The sequence below is a fragment of the Phialemonium atrogriseum genome (assembly GCF_030411735.1).
Source record: "Phialemonium atrogriseum strain 8032-3 unplaced genomic scaffold QBC33scaffold_2, whole genome shotgun sequence".
Classification (NCBI taxonomy): Eukaryota; Fungi; Ascomycota; class Sordariomycetes; order Cephalothecales; family Cephalothecaceae; genus Phialemonium; species Phialemonium atrogriseum.
In genome coordinates this window covers 252,858-268,678 of record NW_026848139.1, presented here as the reverse complement: position 1 = coordinate 268,678, position 15,821 = coordinate 252,858, and the positions used below count along the sequence as shown (strand labels likewise).

The 15,821-nt window shown below is 55.5% G+C and overlaps 6 protein-coding genes across 6 annotated transcripts in view; 2 read left to right on the top strand and 4 right to left on the bottom strand.

Annotated features, from left to right (window-relative positions):
• The first annotated feature begins 116 nt into the window (after window positions 1-116).
• QBC33DRAFT_523429 (organic solute transporter Ostalpha-domain-containing protein) lies at window positions 117-2,557 on the top strand. The gene is made up of 6 exons (XM_060426634.1): window positions 117-355; window positions 418-435; window positions 491-544; window positions 606-693; window positions 759-1,763; window positions 1,825-2,557. Exons 1-6 carry the CDS (start codon window positions 267-269, stop codon window positions 2,344-2,346), a joined length of 1,776 nt encoding a protein of 591 aa, XP_060287569.1. The 5' UTR covers window positions 117-266; the 3' UTR covers window positions 2,347-2,557.
• On the bottom strand, window positions 2,540-6,093 carry QBC33DRAFT_150739 (glycoside hydrolase family 92 protein). Its single transcript, XM_060422163.1, has 6 exons — window positions 5,685-6,093; window positions 5,124-5,633; window positions 4,597-5,070; window positions 4,159-4,538; window positions 2,987-4,079; window positions 2,540-2,925 (listed from the first exon to the last, which is right to left on the bottom strand). Exons 1-6 carry the CDS (start codon window positions 5,766-5,768, stop codon window positions 2,839-2,841), a joined length of 2,628 nt encoding a protein of 875 aa, XP_060287568.1. The 5' UTR covers window positions 5,769-6,093; the 3' UTR covers window positions 2,540-2,838.
• Window positions 6,094-7,317: 1,224 nt separating this feature from the next.
• On the top strand, window positions 7,318-9,678 carry QBC33DRAFT_523422 (uncharacterized protein; the record flags this gene model as incomplete). Its single annotated transcript, XM_060426633.1, has 2 exons — window positions 7,318-7,960; window positions 8,111-9,678. Coding segments are annotated over exons 1-2 (2,060 nt in total), but the record flags the coding sequence as incomplete, so codon positions are not given.
• Window positions 9,585-9,928, bottom strand: QBC33DRAFT_523421 (uncharacterized protein). Its single transcript, XM_060426632.1, has one exon. The coding sequence runs from the start codon at window positions 9,922-9,924 to the stop codon at window positions 9,658-9,660; it is 267 nt and encodes an 88-aa protein (XP_060287566.1). The 5' UTR covers window positions 9,925-9,928; the 3' UTR covers window positions 9,585-9,657.
• A 274-nt stretch (window positions 9,929-10,202) lies between these two features.
• QBC33DRAFT_150379 (exocyst complex component Sec5-domain-containing protein) lies at window positions 10,203-13,884 on the bottom strand. The gene is made up of 3 exons (XM_060422162.1): window positions 13,438-13,884; window positions 11,281-13,376; window positions 10,203-11,216 (listed from the first exon to the last, which is right to left on the bottom strand). Exons 1-3 carry the CDS (start codon window positions 13,760-13,762, stop codon window positions 10,461-10,463), a joined length of 3,177 nt encoding a protein of 1,058 aa, XP_060287565.1. The 5' UTR covers window positions 13,763-13,884; the 3' UTR covers window positions 10,203-10,460.
• Window positions 13,885-15,116: 1,232 nt separating this feature from the next.
• The window catches only part of QBC33DRAFT_444098 (uncharacterized protein), a gene marked incomplete at both ends in the record, with an annotated part of 3,864 nt that continues 3,159 nt past the window's right edge, over window positions 15,117-15,821 (bottom strand). The window contains one exon of the mRNA XM_060424255.1: window positions 15,117-15,800. Within this exon, the coding sequence (XP_060287564.1) occupies window positions 15,117-15,800 (684 nt within the window). The remainder of the gene's footprint in view (window positions 15,801-15,821) is intronic.

The following is a 15,821-nucleotide window of genomic DNA, read 5'->3' as shown; positions in this document are numbered from 1 at the left end:
CAATGACGCGTGTTTTGCCAGCGACTTTGCAGGGGCTCCTAGCTCCCGCTAGCCGTTTAATTAGCACGCGCCATACAACCTATGGCGGCCAGCCTCAGGCACCCAATTACGTACTACGTAATAGCTGAGGTGGACATTTATTGCTGTTGCTCTCCAAATCCCATCCCTAGACCTCGCGCGATGCTCTAAGCAGCAGAGAATCGTCATTCTCGCCCGAGATTCTGCTTCTTAACCTGCTCAGCCGCGTGCTGGCTGATGGGGAGAAAATGACTGGAGGCACGGGTCAGAAGTTCACTTCGGCGACCACTGTGATCGCGGGTGTCGCGTCCCTCGCCGCGACACTGCTCTCCATAGTGTAGGGTCCAAAGCCCCATGTCCCATGTCCTCGTAACCTCTGCTAACCCCACTGTCGAACAGGTCGATATGGTTTCAGCTGTAAGAGGCAAGCTCCCACCCCGCCACGATAGAACGCTGACATGGGCGCCCCAAGGAAAAACTACCGGAAGCCGGTGTTCCAGCGATATGTCGTACGGATCCTTCTAATGTGCGCTCCCTTCGTGTGAATAATAGTGTCCGTGTTCGTGTTCTCGTTCTGACTACCCTAGGGTACCGATATACTCGGTTTCCTCGTGGTCGAGTATCGTATCCATAAGGCTGGCGTTCTGGTTCACCCCTATTAGGGACATCTATGAGGTTGCTACCCTCGCCTAAGCCGCCTTCACATCTTGGACACCCCAGCTTACGCGTATTTCTCACAGGCCTTCACCATCTACACCTTCTTCCAGTTGTTGATCAACTACCTTGGCGGCGAGCGGGCTCTGATCATCATGACCCACGGTCGAGAACCGGTGCAGCACCTTTGGCCGCTCAACCATGTCCTCCCTCGCGTCGATATATCCGATCCCCACACCTTCCTCGCCATCAAGCGCGGCATCCTGCAGTACGCCTGGCTGAAGCCGATCCTCAGCCTGGCCGCCATCATTATGAAGGCGACTGGGACATACCAGGAGGGCTATATTAGCCTCGATTCCGGCTACTTCTGGAGCGGCATCATCTACAACCTCAGTGTCACCGTGAGTCTGTATGCGCTGGGTCTTTTCTGGGTGTGTATGCACAACGACTTGAAGCCCTTCCGGCCGGTTCCAAAGTTCCTCTGCATCAAGTTGATCATCTTCGCCTCGTACTGGCAAGGTTTCTTTCTCTCCATCCTCGTCTGGCTCGGTGCCATCCCCGACGATGTCCAAGGGTACACTCCGGACAACTTGGCCGCTGCCATTCAGGACTTCCTGATCTGCCTCGAGATGCCGGGGTTCGCCATTGCGCACTGGCACGCCTTCTCTTGGCATGACTTTGCCGACAATCGGATCTCGTCGGCCAGAATGCCGGTGTGGTATGCCATGAGGGATGCCTTTGGGATCAGGGACCTCATTGAGGACTCCAAGGAGACGTTCAAGGGCGACAAGTACGGATACCGCATATTCGACTCGGGGGACAAGATCATGGCCCACGAAGCCTCTCGGTCGAGACTGGCGAGGATCAAGGACGGCATGCGATACGAGCGAGGAGGCAAGGGGAAATACTGGATCCCAACGCCGAACGAGATCAACCAGACCACGCCGCTCCTCGGCGCGAATGGCGGGCCTAGCAGCAGGAGAAACGAGCTACTCTCTCCGCATGGCGATAGTCCCGAAGATCCTATTCTGGATCAGGACGAGGAGCTGCTTTATGCCAAGGCCAGGAAGCTGGAATATGGCGATTGGAATGTAAGCTCCGAGTAAACGATACCCTTGCCGTTGAAGCTGCGCGCTAACCCCTATCTGCCAGTACCCCGTCGTCACAGCGAATGAGCCTCTGCGGGACCGGTACCACTCCCCACACCCGTTCTATCAAGCAAGCCCGACAAACAGCTTCTACCGACAGACGGAATCGACCCCCGTCCCCTCTCTCAATCCCTCCGCGCCACTGGATAGACGGAAGAAGCTGGCTCCCGAGGGGCTTCAAGTGGCTGCTGAAAGGAAGAAAGGCAAACAGAAGCAACGGTCCGACGCCGGGGAAGCCGGCTCAAGCCAAGGAGCTGGCAAGGATCCGCTGGAGATAGCGTACGGGCCTATCGTGGGCACAGATCCCGTCATAACGGAGGACGACTTCGAAGTCGACACCGCGGGCGGTATGCATCATCCCCAGCCAGCAATGGATCGATCAGGAGAATCATCACCAGGTCACGGAACCCCTGTCGGGGAGGAGGCTGGCCAGGATGAGAGGTCGAGCGAGCATGGGAGCGAACCTTCACCGACGTTCTCAATCGGTGGTGACGAGGATGAGTTCAGAAACGTCTGGGGCAAGTAGACGCTGCGGGGGGGAGTGGGGGGACGACATGCCCCCATTATGTCACAATGGGAGTAACAAGATACCCACAGTCTGTCATCATAATATAGATGGCCATATCATGGCGTTGTTGGAGTTGGCTTCAGCATTTGCCCCGGTTTGGGGTATATACATATAGAAATAAATGCATTGTATACTCTAGGGCAATATCTTGATGAGCTTTTCTTCCCAGGAACCATACGTGTCATTATTTTATTCTTGCTGCCCTATGCTCCTTTGCCAGTTATTTAACGGTCTGTAGACGTTCTACGAGAACTCGAGAACCCGAGAATCAACAAAAGAGAGATATAAAACAATCCGAAGGCAAAGTCTATTTAAGCTCTTGGGACGTTGTTCGGCCGCGGCCCCTGCCTGTCCTGTCATATACAAGATGATGGGTATTACCAAAAGAAAACCAAGCCGTCTGGTTGGAGGAGAAAACAGAAGAACGAAGCTCTAGTAATGAGTGCTCGCTCAAATCTTGGCGTCTGGGGTGACCACGCCGCCATTATCGGACTTGGAGTCGAAACAGGTCGCCGTCTGAGCAGCAATCTCGACCTCCTTCAGGCGAATCGAGTTAGCATAGATCATACAAATGAATAGGACGGGGACACCAACTCACCCGCTCCACGTCCAGCCGCCGCTCCCCAGCAGCGGCCCTCCTCCTCCTCCTAAGCCACCACGAGACCCCAAACACGGCCCCGGCAAACCCGCCCACCGACCCGGCCCCCGCCTGCACGACCACGGGGATGGCATACGTCTTGTCGCACCGCGCCGCGATCCGCGCGGTGGCGGCCCCATCCCCACCACCAGCGTTGGGCCCGGGCAGCGCGGCCAGCACCTTGGCCGGCGGGTCGTCCTTTGCAAACTCGCTGGCCGGGCTGGGCGGCGACGGGCCCTTGGCCGTCCACGGGACCGGGTCGGGCCCCAGGACGAACTCCATGGTCCCGCCCTTCTCGAACACGTCCGACCACGAGACCCACGACTGCGTCCACGGCTTGCTGTTAACCTTGAGGCTCTGCACGTGGAAGGCGCTGTCGGAACCTCCGGTGGTCGTGATGTGGAGCGAGCGGCCCCCGGCGAGGGAGATGGTCAGGTCCGAGAACCAGGGGGAGCCGATGAGGAAGGTCGTCTGGCCCGTGACCGGGTAGAGGCCGAGCATGACCCACAGGACCCACGACTCCATGGCGCCGGCGTCGCTGTTGCCCGGGAGCCCGCCGGGGGTCGGGTGGTAATAGGACTTGGCGATGAAGCGGCTGCGCTCGACGGTCAGGTCCTGGCGCCCGGCAAAGTTGTAGAGGAACGGGCTGGTGAAGCTGGGCTCGTTGCCTGGGTTGAAGATGGTCTTGTTGAAGGCCGCGGACCCGGTCGGGTTCTTGCCCGGCGTGAAGATCGTCTCCAGGCGCTTGACGAACGTGTCCTCGCCGCCGGACAGCGCGATCAGCGTGGAGATGTCGTGGTGGGCGTTGAAGGAATACTCCCAAGGGAGCCCCTGGTAGTAGTAATCCGCCCAGTAACAACCGCCGCAGCTCAGGGGATCCTGCGGGAGGAAGCCATCCGCGTTTTTCGGGCCCAGAAACCCTGAAAAGCCGAGAGAGGTAAGGTCCGGGTTCCAATGATTCCGCCAGAATCTTGCTCGGTTTAGATATTTCTCCGCATCTTTGGTCTTGCCCAGCCCTTTGGCCACCTGATATAGGGCAAAATCGTTGGCAGAACTGTAGGTTTACATGTTAACGTGTTTCCCGGACCGCGCGGCGTTTGGTTATCCTGACCGCAATAAGGGGGCTGACTCACTACTCAACTGCCCGACTGACCGATCGGCCGTATGTAGGCGTGATGAAGCCATGGCTGAGCCAGTCTGGCAGTGCACCTCTACCCTCCTTGGTTGACGCAGACTTGTCACGCGGATCGTTATTGTTGGGCGGTTGGATCTCGGCATCCTTGACCATCGCAGCGTAGCCGTCGTCCCAGTTGACCTTACCCCGGACTCCCTTCACATACGCATCGGCCAGAACATTATCGGCATTCGAGCCTCCCTGGGTTGCCCCGTTGAAAAAGGATGATCGGCCATCGGGCATGTATCCATCATTCCTCCAGACGTCTATAAGTGACCTGATATACTCCTCATATGCAACAGGGTGTATGACATGAAAGAGTGATGTAGTGCAACGGAACTGGCGAAGGGTTAGTTTAGAGGTGAGGCAGCCATCGGGGAAACCAGGCTCCACATACCAGATCCCAAAGGGTGAAGATATCATCGTAGTATGGCTCTGACGATTTCCAGAGAGGATTTTCCCCGGTCTTGTTTGTCGGAATCAGATTCATATGGTATAGGGACGAATACAGGAGCTGTAGCTTAGTTGTGTCTGTGTCCGTTGTGGTAACCTTTGACAGGATTTCCGAATTCCAGGCATCCCGAGTCTTGGTTCGTAGGGTTGCAAGAGACGTTCCAGAGGGGATTTGGTCATTAACATTCTTGCAGGCTTGAGCCGTCGAGATGAAAGAGACTCCAACGCGGGAAGTAACCGTGGTAGACTTGAAGGAAAATACAGCACCCAGACGCGCCGTAGAAGTAACACTAGAGGCCGTAGAGTATTCTTTTAAGGTGCTGCTGGTGCCGTCCTGGCCGACAAAGGTCTTGAACGATGGCTCTGAGTCGAAATAGCCGCAGAAGTAGACGGTCCATTTTGGTGACCGGTTCCAGCCCTTCCCAAGGTCAGTATATCTGTACAGTCGAATGGTTGAGGAGCCACCCTTACGTTGTCATAAGAACCAGAGCCTTGATAGACCGTCTTTCCGCCGTCCTTGCTCACTTCTATACTGCCTCCGAGGTAATGCTGCTCCAAACCCATCCCACGGTACGACGGCAGTACATGGGATACATCGACTATGATGCTTGGCTGGCCCGAGCTTGGGAATGTATGCTTATACACACCCGCTCGCTCCGTGGCGGCGAGCTCAACCGTGATACCTGATCCTAAGGATGACTTGTAGTAGCCAAGCTCTGATTGGTCGGCAGCAGCCCTCGTGTCATGGTGGTCATCGAGGGGATTGCTGATATCTCCAAGTACAGGCATCTGAGAGACGACACCGTACTTGGGAGCGCCGCCGGTGCCACTCTCATGCAGCATGCTGAACCCAGTAAAGTTGCCAGTAGGCTGGTAACCGGAGTAGCTGTCACTCCCAGTATAGAGGTCTGGTCCTAGTTTTACCATCCCAAAGGGGCGGCTAACACCAGGAAAGGTGTTGCCTCCATTTGTCGAGCCAGTCTATTGCGAATCAGTTGCGGGGAACACTTCCAGTGAAGCTGGGGAACTCACATCCGTCAAGACATAGCTTGCAAGGTCAGCGGACAAGACAGGTCCCGCCAAGGCTAAGAGCCACAGTGCCTGTGTGATTGCCATGATGTCCGTGTCCCAGGAAGATGATAGATGGTCGCGCTGGCCTCACTCCCGTCTAACGGCGTGGCTACGAAGAGGAACGCATATATACTCTGGCAGGACCGTATCCATGGGAAAGAGGAGACCGTAGAAGAAGGTGGGTTCGGTGATCGGTGATGCAGCACATAAGCCTATTACTAGGGTCTGCAAGTCACACCTGTCGATATCATGAGTGGGACTGAACGTGACAGCACTATGAGCAGAGAGAGGGCACAAGATCCATGGTGTATTTGCTACGAAACCTTCGAGTTTTCCGCGCTAGATAGAATGATCAGAGTGTGGAAGCAGGAACCTAGTCTGCAAGGGAAGTATAAAGTATGAACTTTATGAAAGTACTGGCACCATTCCCAACCTGAGCTTGGTTTGTCTTGTCCAAGAACAGACCCCCGTGGAAGAATAAGAAATAACTAGTGGATCTCAGCCATGCACACCCGGCAGACTAGCCGCAAAAAGGGATGGGTAGAGCGGGAGGCGTTCTGGCCAAACCCAAAGCATGAAGTCTAAATGACGATAAACAGCCGGCGTAACTTGGGTGGTTTACAGCAGTAGATGGTAGTACTCGATTGGATAGCAAACGACAATGCAGGTTGATGGCGTCCAACACACGAAATATATTAATTTGAACACCTGAACTTTGTGCAGTCAGTCCCTCCGTTGGTGTGACAGACAACCCTCAGACAGACAGGAAGACTGGCCTGGCCGACTGGCTGACCAGGGAGAATGGGAGAAGTCAATGTCTGAGACCACCATACGGAAGTTAATACTGCTGGGTGCCCGTAACTTTGCGGGCGGCATAATGGAGGAAATGGCCGAAAGCGGGTTCTCTTCCTCCGGTGCATTTGTGCATTGAAACGGCGGTAGAAAGATTCTCAGACCTTGAGAAGCAAGGGGATTTCGAGGTGCTATCCGTATCACAGCATTCAGTGACTGCCACTTGGCTGCTGTTGAACAACACGTTCCAAAATGAGAGGGCCAGCCTCGACCCCCACCAGTGCCACCAGGATGTTTTAGCTGGCTCAAGAACTGGAGAGAGAGAGACGAGGGAAAGAGGAGCCTGGGAGGTGGAGGTCAGGACCTAGAAGTCAGGAGTCAGGAGTCACAATAAGAGAGACCCTCCTATTGATGATGGAGGTGTTAAGACCATTAGCAGCCAAACTGTAGCCCTCGTGCAAGATCCCGAAGCTCCATTTGACTCGGAAGGGAAATGGGGATGACAAGCTCACATGAATCTTTAGTGGCCTGCCTCTTCTGGCCTCGCTCTCTTTCCAAACTGCCGAGCTGCAGGTGGTCCGGGCTTGTGCCTCTGTGTCTCTGTCTCACGTGATAAATCCCGTCGCGGATTTGAAAGTCGCGTTCTCACCGCTTATCGATAGCACGGACCATGTTCATTATCGCTCCCCACCCACTGCCCCCCCCCCCCCCACTTCCACGTGAATTTCCAAAGCCCGCCACCATGTCTAGCCCCATACCGGTGAGCAGGCGGTGAAATTTCTGCCAGTTCTTTTACCATCAACCGTCATCCTCGACAGGTCATCGACTCGAATCCCCCGACAAAGGCAAAGGCAAACCTGAGACAAATCTGCCCAAATCCCCTTGTGCCCAAGGGGAACTCCTGAATGTCACAATGGGCCGGCGACCGAATAGCCTCATCCTGCAATACTTTGAGCGTGGCCCTAAGCTCGCCGACAACAGCAATCGATACCCTCACACCTGCAAAGCCTGTGGCGAGAACTTCCCCAAGGGGCGCATTGACAGCTTGACAAACCACTTGACTAAGAAATGCCCTGCCATTTCTGAGGCTGACCGAATCAATGCTTGCCTAACCCTTCATGGCATTCATCATGCTACCCAGCGTAGCCAGAAACCCCCACCAGGCCAGGCCAATGGCTCATCTGTCGACCTTCCAATGATCCAGCGTGACTGGACAGCTCTTGAGACCCTTGCCGAGGTGTCTAGGCAGATTGAAGCCAGTGAAAAGCACGATGACCGAGGTCAGTCAGGTCAGACAAATCATGCCGGGCCATCTACAGCAGGGCCAGGACAGGCACCGGCCACACCTGCACCGAATGGGCCAGAGCACTTTGAACTCCAGGAGCAATTCACTCTGGACAATCCGCCGGTCAACCAAGAGAACCGTCAGCCAAAAGATAAGAAAAGTGAGTATTATCTCAGAATCCAAAAACAATCCAACCACAGCACAACAAAAACACAAAACACACCCCACCCCAAACACGCGTTGCATACCTACTTGGAGCTTTGGTGCTTCTTCACCTGCTGCATCACTATGGCTGACCCCAGTTCCCCAGCAGGCCCAAAGTCCTCCCCCGAGGCAGGCAAAGATTTGCTTGCCGAAGAAAACCTCGCCGAACTCATCCAATCTGCCACTGATTCGGCGAATCTGACCATGGCTGCTGCTGCCGCTGCTCGACTCCAGCCAGCTGTTCTCGACCCTCAACTTCTTGCCGGAGACGAAGCTACGCCAGCCACACCGGATACACCAGTTCAGTCAATTGAACAACAGGCAGATGGCGAGTCGGCCAATCCTCCTGCTCCGAATTCTTCGCAGCCCTGGGGAGAGATTACATACATGTCCGACTCACTTCATCAGGCCAATCCAGGCGAGGCCCTTGCCCAGTCTGCAGCAGCCCTAGCTCATACTGGTTTTCAGATGCAGACTGGCAATAGCCTCAATGGGGCCAAGGCTCGCCACTCAAGAGCCCGGTTCGATGCTGTCCGACGCAAGGAGGTCCAAGAGGTCCGGAAAATTGGTGCCTGCATCCGCTGCCGGATTCTGAGAAAGACCTGCTCACCTGGCAGCCCATGTGACACCTGTCGCAAGGTCCTCTCTCCCCGGGTCTGGCGTTCCGGCTGCCTGCGCACCAAGTTTTCTGAACAGCTGGATCTCTACACAGCTGGCGTTCAGATTGTTCTTGCTCAGCACCGCGTCAACGCACTGAAGGCATCCACAGCTCTTGCCGGCTATGGACTGGTCATGGAAGCCTGCCACTTCCCAGATGGACCAACCCGCCTGTCTTTCAACGTCCTCCAGGCAATTGGCACCCAGAGCTCCACTGGTAACCCCGATGAAAACCTCCATACCAGTGTTATGATCGACACGGATAACCAGGATGTCCCTGGCCTGATGGAGGCTTACATGCGAGAGGTTATGCCTGAATTTCTCCAGCGTGAGCCCTCTCATTTCATGCGCGTCACCCTGGACACATCTCTGGCCATGGCCAGGGAGACCAATGATGACCTGCTCACAAAGGCCCTTGAGCTGTGGGGCATTGTGGAAATCCTAGACCGTGAGCGCCAGTGGTCTATTCGCGTCAAGCCAGACCCTGCCACCGACGACAATTCGGGCTGGATCAAAGATGATACCCAGGTGGACGTCTTCACCACCATCTGCCTGCAGCTTTCTGCTGCTGCTGAGAGAAAGGCAGCCTCTACAAGCAAGAACCTCCTGGCTGGGATGCAGCGTGCTCTGCAGGACAGCAAGATAAAGGTCGGCTACAGCATGTATTTTGCAACACTGATCCTGCTGCACTGCGCCGAGAAGTCCACCTGGGCCTTCAAGGCTTGGGAGCAGGACAACCTAAGACCCATGTGGCCACTCGAGAAGGCGCCAAACAATTTCACTTCACAAGGCTATGTCATTGCAGATCTTCTGCGCATGCTGTTGGGCATCCGAAAGGCCCTTCCCCGGACGACATGTGATGAGTCAACTGGGATGCTCGTCACCTTGGAGCAGGATCCAGTCATCCGCAGCTATTTTGAGAACCTGCGTCTCAACTGTGAGTATTGTCCTCTTTTCTCACCCTCTGGAAATTTTAGCTAACAAATTCCCACAGACTCATTGGTCCAATCGAGACAGGAGCAGCCACTCTTCTCCCCGACCGATCCACGCTCCTTTGAGCTGCTCTTCTGCTCCACCCTCCTCCTCCCCAGCAAGGAGTAATGTCCTGGTCCTGGATGGTCCATTGGACACATTGGCACTCCTGGCCCTTTTGGCATGAAAGGGAGTTGCTTCCAAGAGGACAGGAGACATGGGAGAGAAAACGAAAAAGAGAGAATAATAACGACAGGGGGAGAAAATAAAACGAAAAGAAAGAAGAAACATCGGATGATAATACGAACTCATGTGTAGCAACTGTACGACAACGGCAGATCAGACGGCGTTCAGGGGCTTGCTTATGAGCTCATTCACAGCCCTCATGGGTCTTGATTTCCTCCCACACCAACTTCTTAGGGTACGGGGAGACTGCTTTAGAGACCTGCCCGTCTAAAAGGGCGCGGAAGGGCAAAAATAAAAAAGGGAAGGGGAAACGGGGGATCCAGGGAGTCAGTCAGTCTATAGACAAAATACCCAGTGGACATTCCAGGCAAGGCGTTTGGTGGATTACATTAGCTCTTCATAGACAATTGAATTAGGCTTCTTCCTCTTCTACCTTGAATGATTGCCATTGGTGTTTCGAGTTAACACCGGAAGGAAGTCTTGCAATGGCTGAGTGAGGCGACTACGCTTCATCGACACAAAACGTATATAGAGTAAAAGAGCAGAGTAAAAATGTGGGATGAGTGGTAGCAATAGCATCAGTGGTATCTTATTAAATAATTCAAACAGGGGGCAGGACATGGTCTCCCGTCCCAAACAGCCTATCCCGACGGGTCACTGAAGCCCGTATCCCTCCTGTCGAACCCAGCGGAACTTGGACTAGTAACAGAACCGGACCCGGACCCGGACCCGACCTGGGACCTCTTCGGCTTCCTGAAGCACGCGAACTCGCTCTTGCTCGCCTCGCGCAGCCTCTTGAGCACGCTCCTCATCTCGGGCAGCTGGCCCTGCAGGCGGGCGCGGGCGTCGTTGTCGGTGCGGCCGTCGAGCTCCTGGTAGATCTGGCCCTGCAGCTCCGACGCCCGGTCCGTCGTGTACTGCGACAGCGTCTGCGCCACGAACTCGACGTCCAGCGTCGCCTGCATGAGCGCCTCGAGCGGGTACCGCGGCCGCGTCTTGAGCGCCTCGAGCAGCTCCCGCGACGCCTGCTCGAGGAGGTACGAGAGCACCTGGCTGGTCAGCGACGACGCCGTCGTCGACACCTGCGTGTGCACCAGCACGAGGCTCAGGAGCGCCTCGTACACGTACGGCCTGACCTCGCGCGGCTTCTCGCGCGCCGCTGGCGCCCAGTCGGGGGCTGTCACGCCCTTGCCGATCACCTTGCGCAGGTTCTCGATCGACGGCCGCGTGTACGATTGGAAGAGCCGGGCGTCGATCTGTCCGAGGACGTCCCGGATGGTTTTCGTCTCGTCCGTCAGCTTCACCGAGAAGGCATTCTCAAACTGCGTGTTGAGACTCGGCACCACTTGTGCCCGCAAGTATTGGAGGTTGCTGAGAGTCAGAAGCATTCGCACATTCTGCGGGTGATAATTAGCGGTTGCGTTTGAAAATGAGAGAAAGGAGAAAAAGTAAGGGGCTTACCCTGTCCCCAGCATTGATAGTGCCGCCTCCAACCAGCGAGGCTCGCTCACTCCGCGCGCCATTCAAAACCACAAAGTTATCGGCATCGGTAGTCCACTCGTCATCCTCTTGCTTGAGAGATCGCTCCGCGTTCTCAACCATACCGCCCAGCGCCTTATAGAGCGTCGTGACGTACTGGCTGCGGACCATTTGTAGGAGCTTTGTCGGGGGAGGGAGGACAATATCCCCCGCTCCGGGCTTGGACATGGCTTCCGAGATGTACAGGATTTTCTGCATGCCGCTCAGCAGCGCGCCCTCAAATGCCGAGAAGCTCGCCGGCATCTTGGTGACGTCCTTGCGGTCGGGGGAACGATTCCAGTCCTCGACAAACTTGATGTTTTCGGCGTCCCGGTTCCACGCGGCGCAGACTGCCGTAACGCAACGCTCTCTTGCCGCGCCGACGAGAGTCTTCAAACCTTCCAGCTCCGGGGATCCGCTCTGGCCAACAGGGGTGATGCTCGCCATTTCCGACGCTCCTGCCCCCACGAGGGCAAGCATCTTGGAAAGATAATGAACCCCGCTGATGGAGTTTGACCAGGGCGGCCAGAAGGCGAACTTCTCCCACGCCTCGCCCCGTTTCGGGGACGGGGGGGGCAGGTTGTTGGGGTCGAAGTTGAACCGAGGATCCCTGAGTGCTGTCGGGGTCAGTGAACCAGATATTGACGCGTGCATCGGCGTGTTTGGCGATTGCGGTAATGGAGAGACGAGAAGGGAAATGTCTTCTGGCGGAGGTCCAGCGAAGAACATGAGCACGTGCTCACGTATCATGTCGACAAGCTCGACCGTGGCCTTTTGCAGATCGATCGTGCCTTGTTGGGAGAGCCGATGGTGACCCTTCGATTCGCTGTTGTAGCCCACCGGTAGGGTCCGTTGCGTCTTGCCGTCGATAAAGCCCTGGACTGTCTGCCAGAACTCTACGACCTCCCCAAGGATGCCTTGAGATGATAGCAATGCTGCCATAAAGGAGACCATCTTCTCCCACAGCTCCACGATGTCGGCAGAGTCAAAAGTTGCCGACTTGTTCTCGATTGACTGACGTCCTAGCGACCGCATATGAGAAGCGATGATCTCGGGCGCAGGCTTCTCGGCATTGGCGAGGCGTCGTCGCAAGACCTCTATCTCAACCTTGGACCTGTCTGCGGCAGATTGGATCTTCCCCTTCAGATAGTCGTATCGGCTGATAAGCCATACCCATATTGGGTTGTCCTCGACGCCCAGCTCCAAAAGTAGCGTGATTAGTTCCATATGCTGGTCTTGGGGATGGCCTGGGACCGAATCGGCCTTTGAAATGTTGTGCAAAGATACCAATTTCCTCCATACTTCACGCTTGAAGGACTGGATCTGCTCGTCAACATCGTGCCACATGCGAGCTGCGAGTAGGATTTGGTATAGTTGGGCCTCGGTAGGCTGTGATGAGCCAATATCCTGGGTGAGCTTCCGGGCCTCGTCTGCGAACTTCCTTGCCTTGATATATTCCTCAACCAGGGTCTCGTAATCCTTGCGCCTGATGCTGTCTGATATCGCTGAGCTCGTCTCCACGTAGACCTTGAAGCGATCCACCGAGGAGGACACTGTCTTCAAGTTTTCCTCTCTCTCCTTCCCGCCGAGCGCTGGGCCCCAAACATCCTCGGCCTTTGCTGATACGTCCAGTAGCGGTGCCTTTATGCCCATAACGCCGTACTCGCTCTCCTTGACAAGCGCATTCTTCTTACGGCTGTCCGTCATTGGTGTCAAGGGGCTAGTAGGGCCCATTACCCCGGTATTTCCCCGGAAGCTGTTCCTGCTAGCATGGCGAGAGTGGGCCTTGCTCCGGGTTGGCGTGGGATCGGCTCCGCGATATTTCATCTCTTTGTAGACATTGTCGATGGTGGCCTTTGCACGGACGAATCGTTCGAAATTGGACTCGACAAGAACCTTCAGGGAGGCTGATTTCTGATCGATTGATCTAGAAAGGGCGTCAAGACCTGTTAGAAGCGATTGGGTATCGGCGGTGGCGTGCATCTGCGACAAGAACAAGGCGGGGGAGAATGTCGTGGAGGAGAGGAGAAACCGGTTGCCTAAATGGGTCCTGGTCAGTCTCAATAGAAAAGGGGCTGCTACAGGAACAGGATGGCCTACGAAGTCGGGGATCATCTTGTAATGGCAATCCCATCTGCTTCAACGTCCTCACAACACTGTCCGTTGTCCCTAGAGGATCTGGTTCATCCTTTTGCACCAAGTTTGCCACCCCACCACTACCTGAGTTCTCTGATCCAGGCACAACACTGCCTCTGTTGATGACTGCGCGCTCCAGTGCCTGATATCTCGACTTTCGCCTGTTGATCTTGCTCTTGGTGGTCTCGTCATCGGAGACATCGCTGTTGTTTTTGTCTGCAGGCCATTCCACTGGATAAGGCGTGGATACCTGGTAGAACTCCAGGACGGTTCTCTCAAAGTCCCCCATCTTGTCTGGATTGAATGGTATGGCAGAGGAGTAGACCAACCCCCCCTGCGCCGTAAGAAAGACAGAGGGCACTATGATATCTTCAGCAAGGCTTCGATGTATAGTCCAGTGTTGGCGTCACTGAGGCCGTATTCCTCCATTTCGCTTACGTGATCTGCCGGGCTGGCCAATCACGACCCTGGTCTTGAAGGGTCGTTGTTCTTCGACCATAGACCGCAGACCTGTCCGCGATCCTGGATGTCGAATGTTCTTGATAAATACCCTCCATACCCTCAGCTCCAATCATTTCCTTTTCCTTTCATTTCTTTTCATTTCAGAAGCCTCATACTCTAATCAATCCCCCATCGACTCTAGACACCACGCGATGCGCAGTTCCGCACCACTTCGCCGACGCATTCTGCTGGCACAATCTCGAGGTGACTTTAGGAGACCTTCAGCCTTGGGCCATCAAATCTACCTGTTTGAATAGAAAGGCGCTTTAGCTCACTGCATTCGAGGGTTTCGACGACCATGTGACGTATAATGAGCAGCCTCAAGAAATGTAGTTCGCAGACACCTCTATCTACGTACACAGTCGCTCGGCTCGTCGCCGAACTATGGGGGTTGGAGGGGTGGTGGGGTTGTTGGAGAGTATTTGGTCATGAAAGCCGAAACTAAGTGTGCAAATGATGTTGCGTTGATACACCTCCCACTCTAGTCACTGCTATGGACCAACAATCGACGACCAGAACAACCCCTAGTAACAGCGCGGAGAACCGCACACCCTGGTTCAGACCTGGGGGATGCCTTGTGAAGCCCTCATTTCCATGTTGGGTGGAGAGCCGCCCCTCCTCCCATAGAGGGAAATCAGGTTGGCCAGCCAAGGAATGAGCGCTGCAGGGTGCGAGCATCGAGCCACGTGTGAGCGGTCGATCAGGAGCTGGCACTGCCACAGTGCATCAGGACGGAGGGCTCAACGTGGTCAACGGGAGGCGCAAGGCAATGGGGTCCGCAGAGTTGTTGGCTGCGATTCTGCCCATACGAGATCGGACGTCATTTTCTAAGGGCGAGCTGCCGGCGCGTAGCTGGTTTAAGACGCCTAAAGTCCAGCAACGCGGCGAATTGTCGCGTAGAGCCGCCACCATCCAACAAACATTAGTAAGCACATATTCCACTTGTCATTTCACTTGCCACATCATAGGTATACAAGTAAGGGTGGGCAGCAGGTGGTGGGCGGGGTGGTGGCTAGTGTCTGAGCAGCTTGACCATAGCCTCGAGCAGCTCAGATTATCCTTTGCATTGACGTCGACCTTGCCTGTGGCTAGGAGCAGCTCGGCTACAGCCTCGTGCCCGTTCCTGGCTAGGAGCAGCTCAGCTACAGCCTTGTGCCTATTCCTAGCAGCCCATGAAAGCGGCAGCCAAGATCATCCTTTGCATTGACGTCGACCTTGCCTGTGGCTAGGAGCAGCTCGGCGATAGCCTCGTGCCCGTTCCTGGCGGCCCATGAGAGTGGCGTCTGGCCAAAATTATCCTTTGCATCGACGTCGACCTTGCCTGTGGCTAGGAGCAGCTCGGCGATAGCCTCGTGCCCGTTCCTGGCAGCCTGTAAGAGCGGCGTCTGCCAAGAATTATCCTTTGCATTGACGTCGACCTTGCCTGTGGCTAGGAGCAGCTTGGCGATAGCCTCGCGCCCGTTCCTGGCAGCCTGTGAGAGTGGCGTCCAGCCAGAATCATCCTTTGCATTGACGTCGACTTTGCCTGTGGCTAGGAGCAGCTCGACGATAGCCTCGCGCCCGTTCCTGGCAGCCTGTGAGAGCGGCGTCTGGCCAAGATTATCCTTTGCATCGACGTCGACCTTGCCTGTGGCTAGGAGCAGCTCAGCTACAGCCTTATGCCCGTTCCTGGCGGCCCATGAGAGTGGCGTCCAGCCAGAATCATCCTTTGCATTGACGTCGACTTTGCCTGTGGCTAGGAGCAGCTCGGCGATAGCCTCGCGCCCGTTCCTGGCAGCCTGTGAGAGCGGCGTCTGGCCAAGATTATCCTTTGCATCGACGTCGACCTTGCCTGTGGCTAGGAGCAG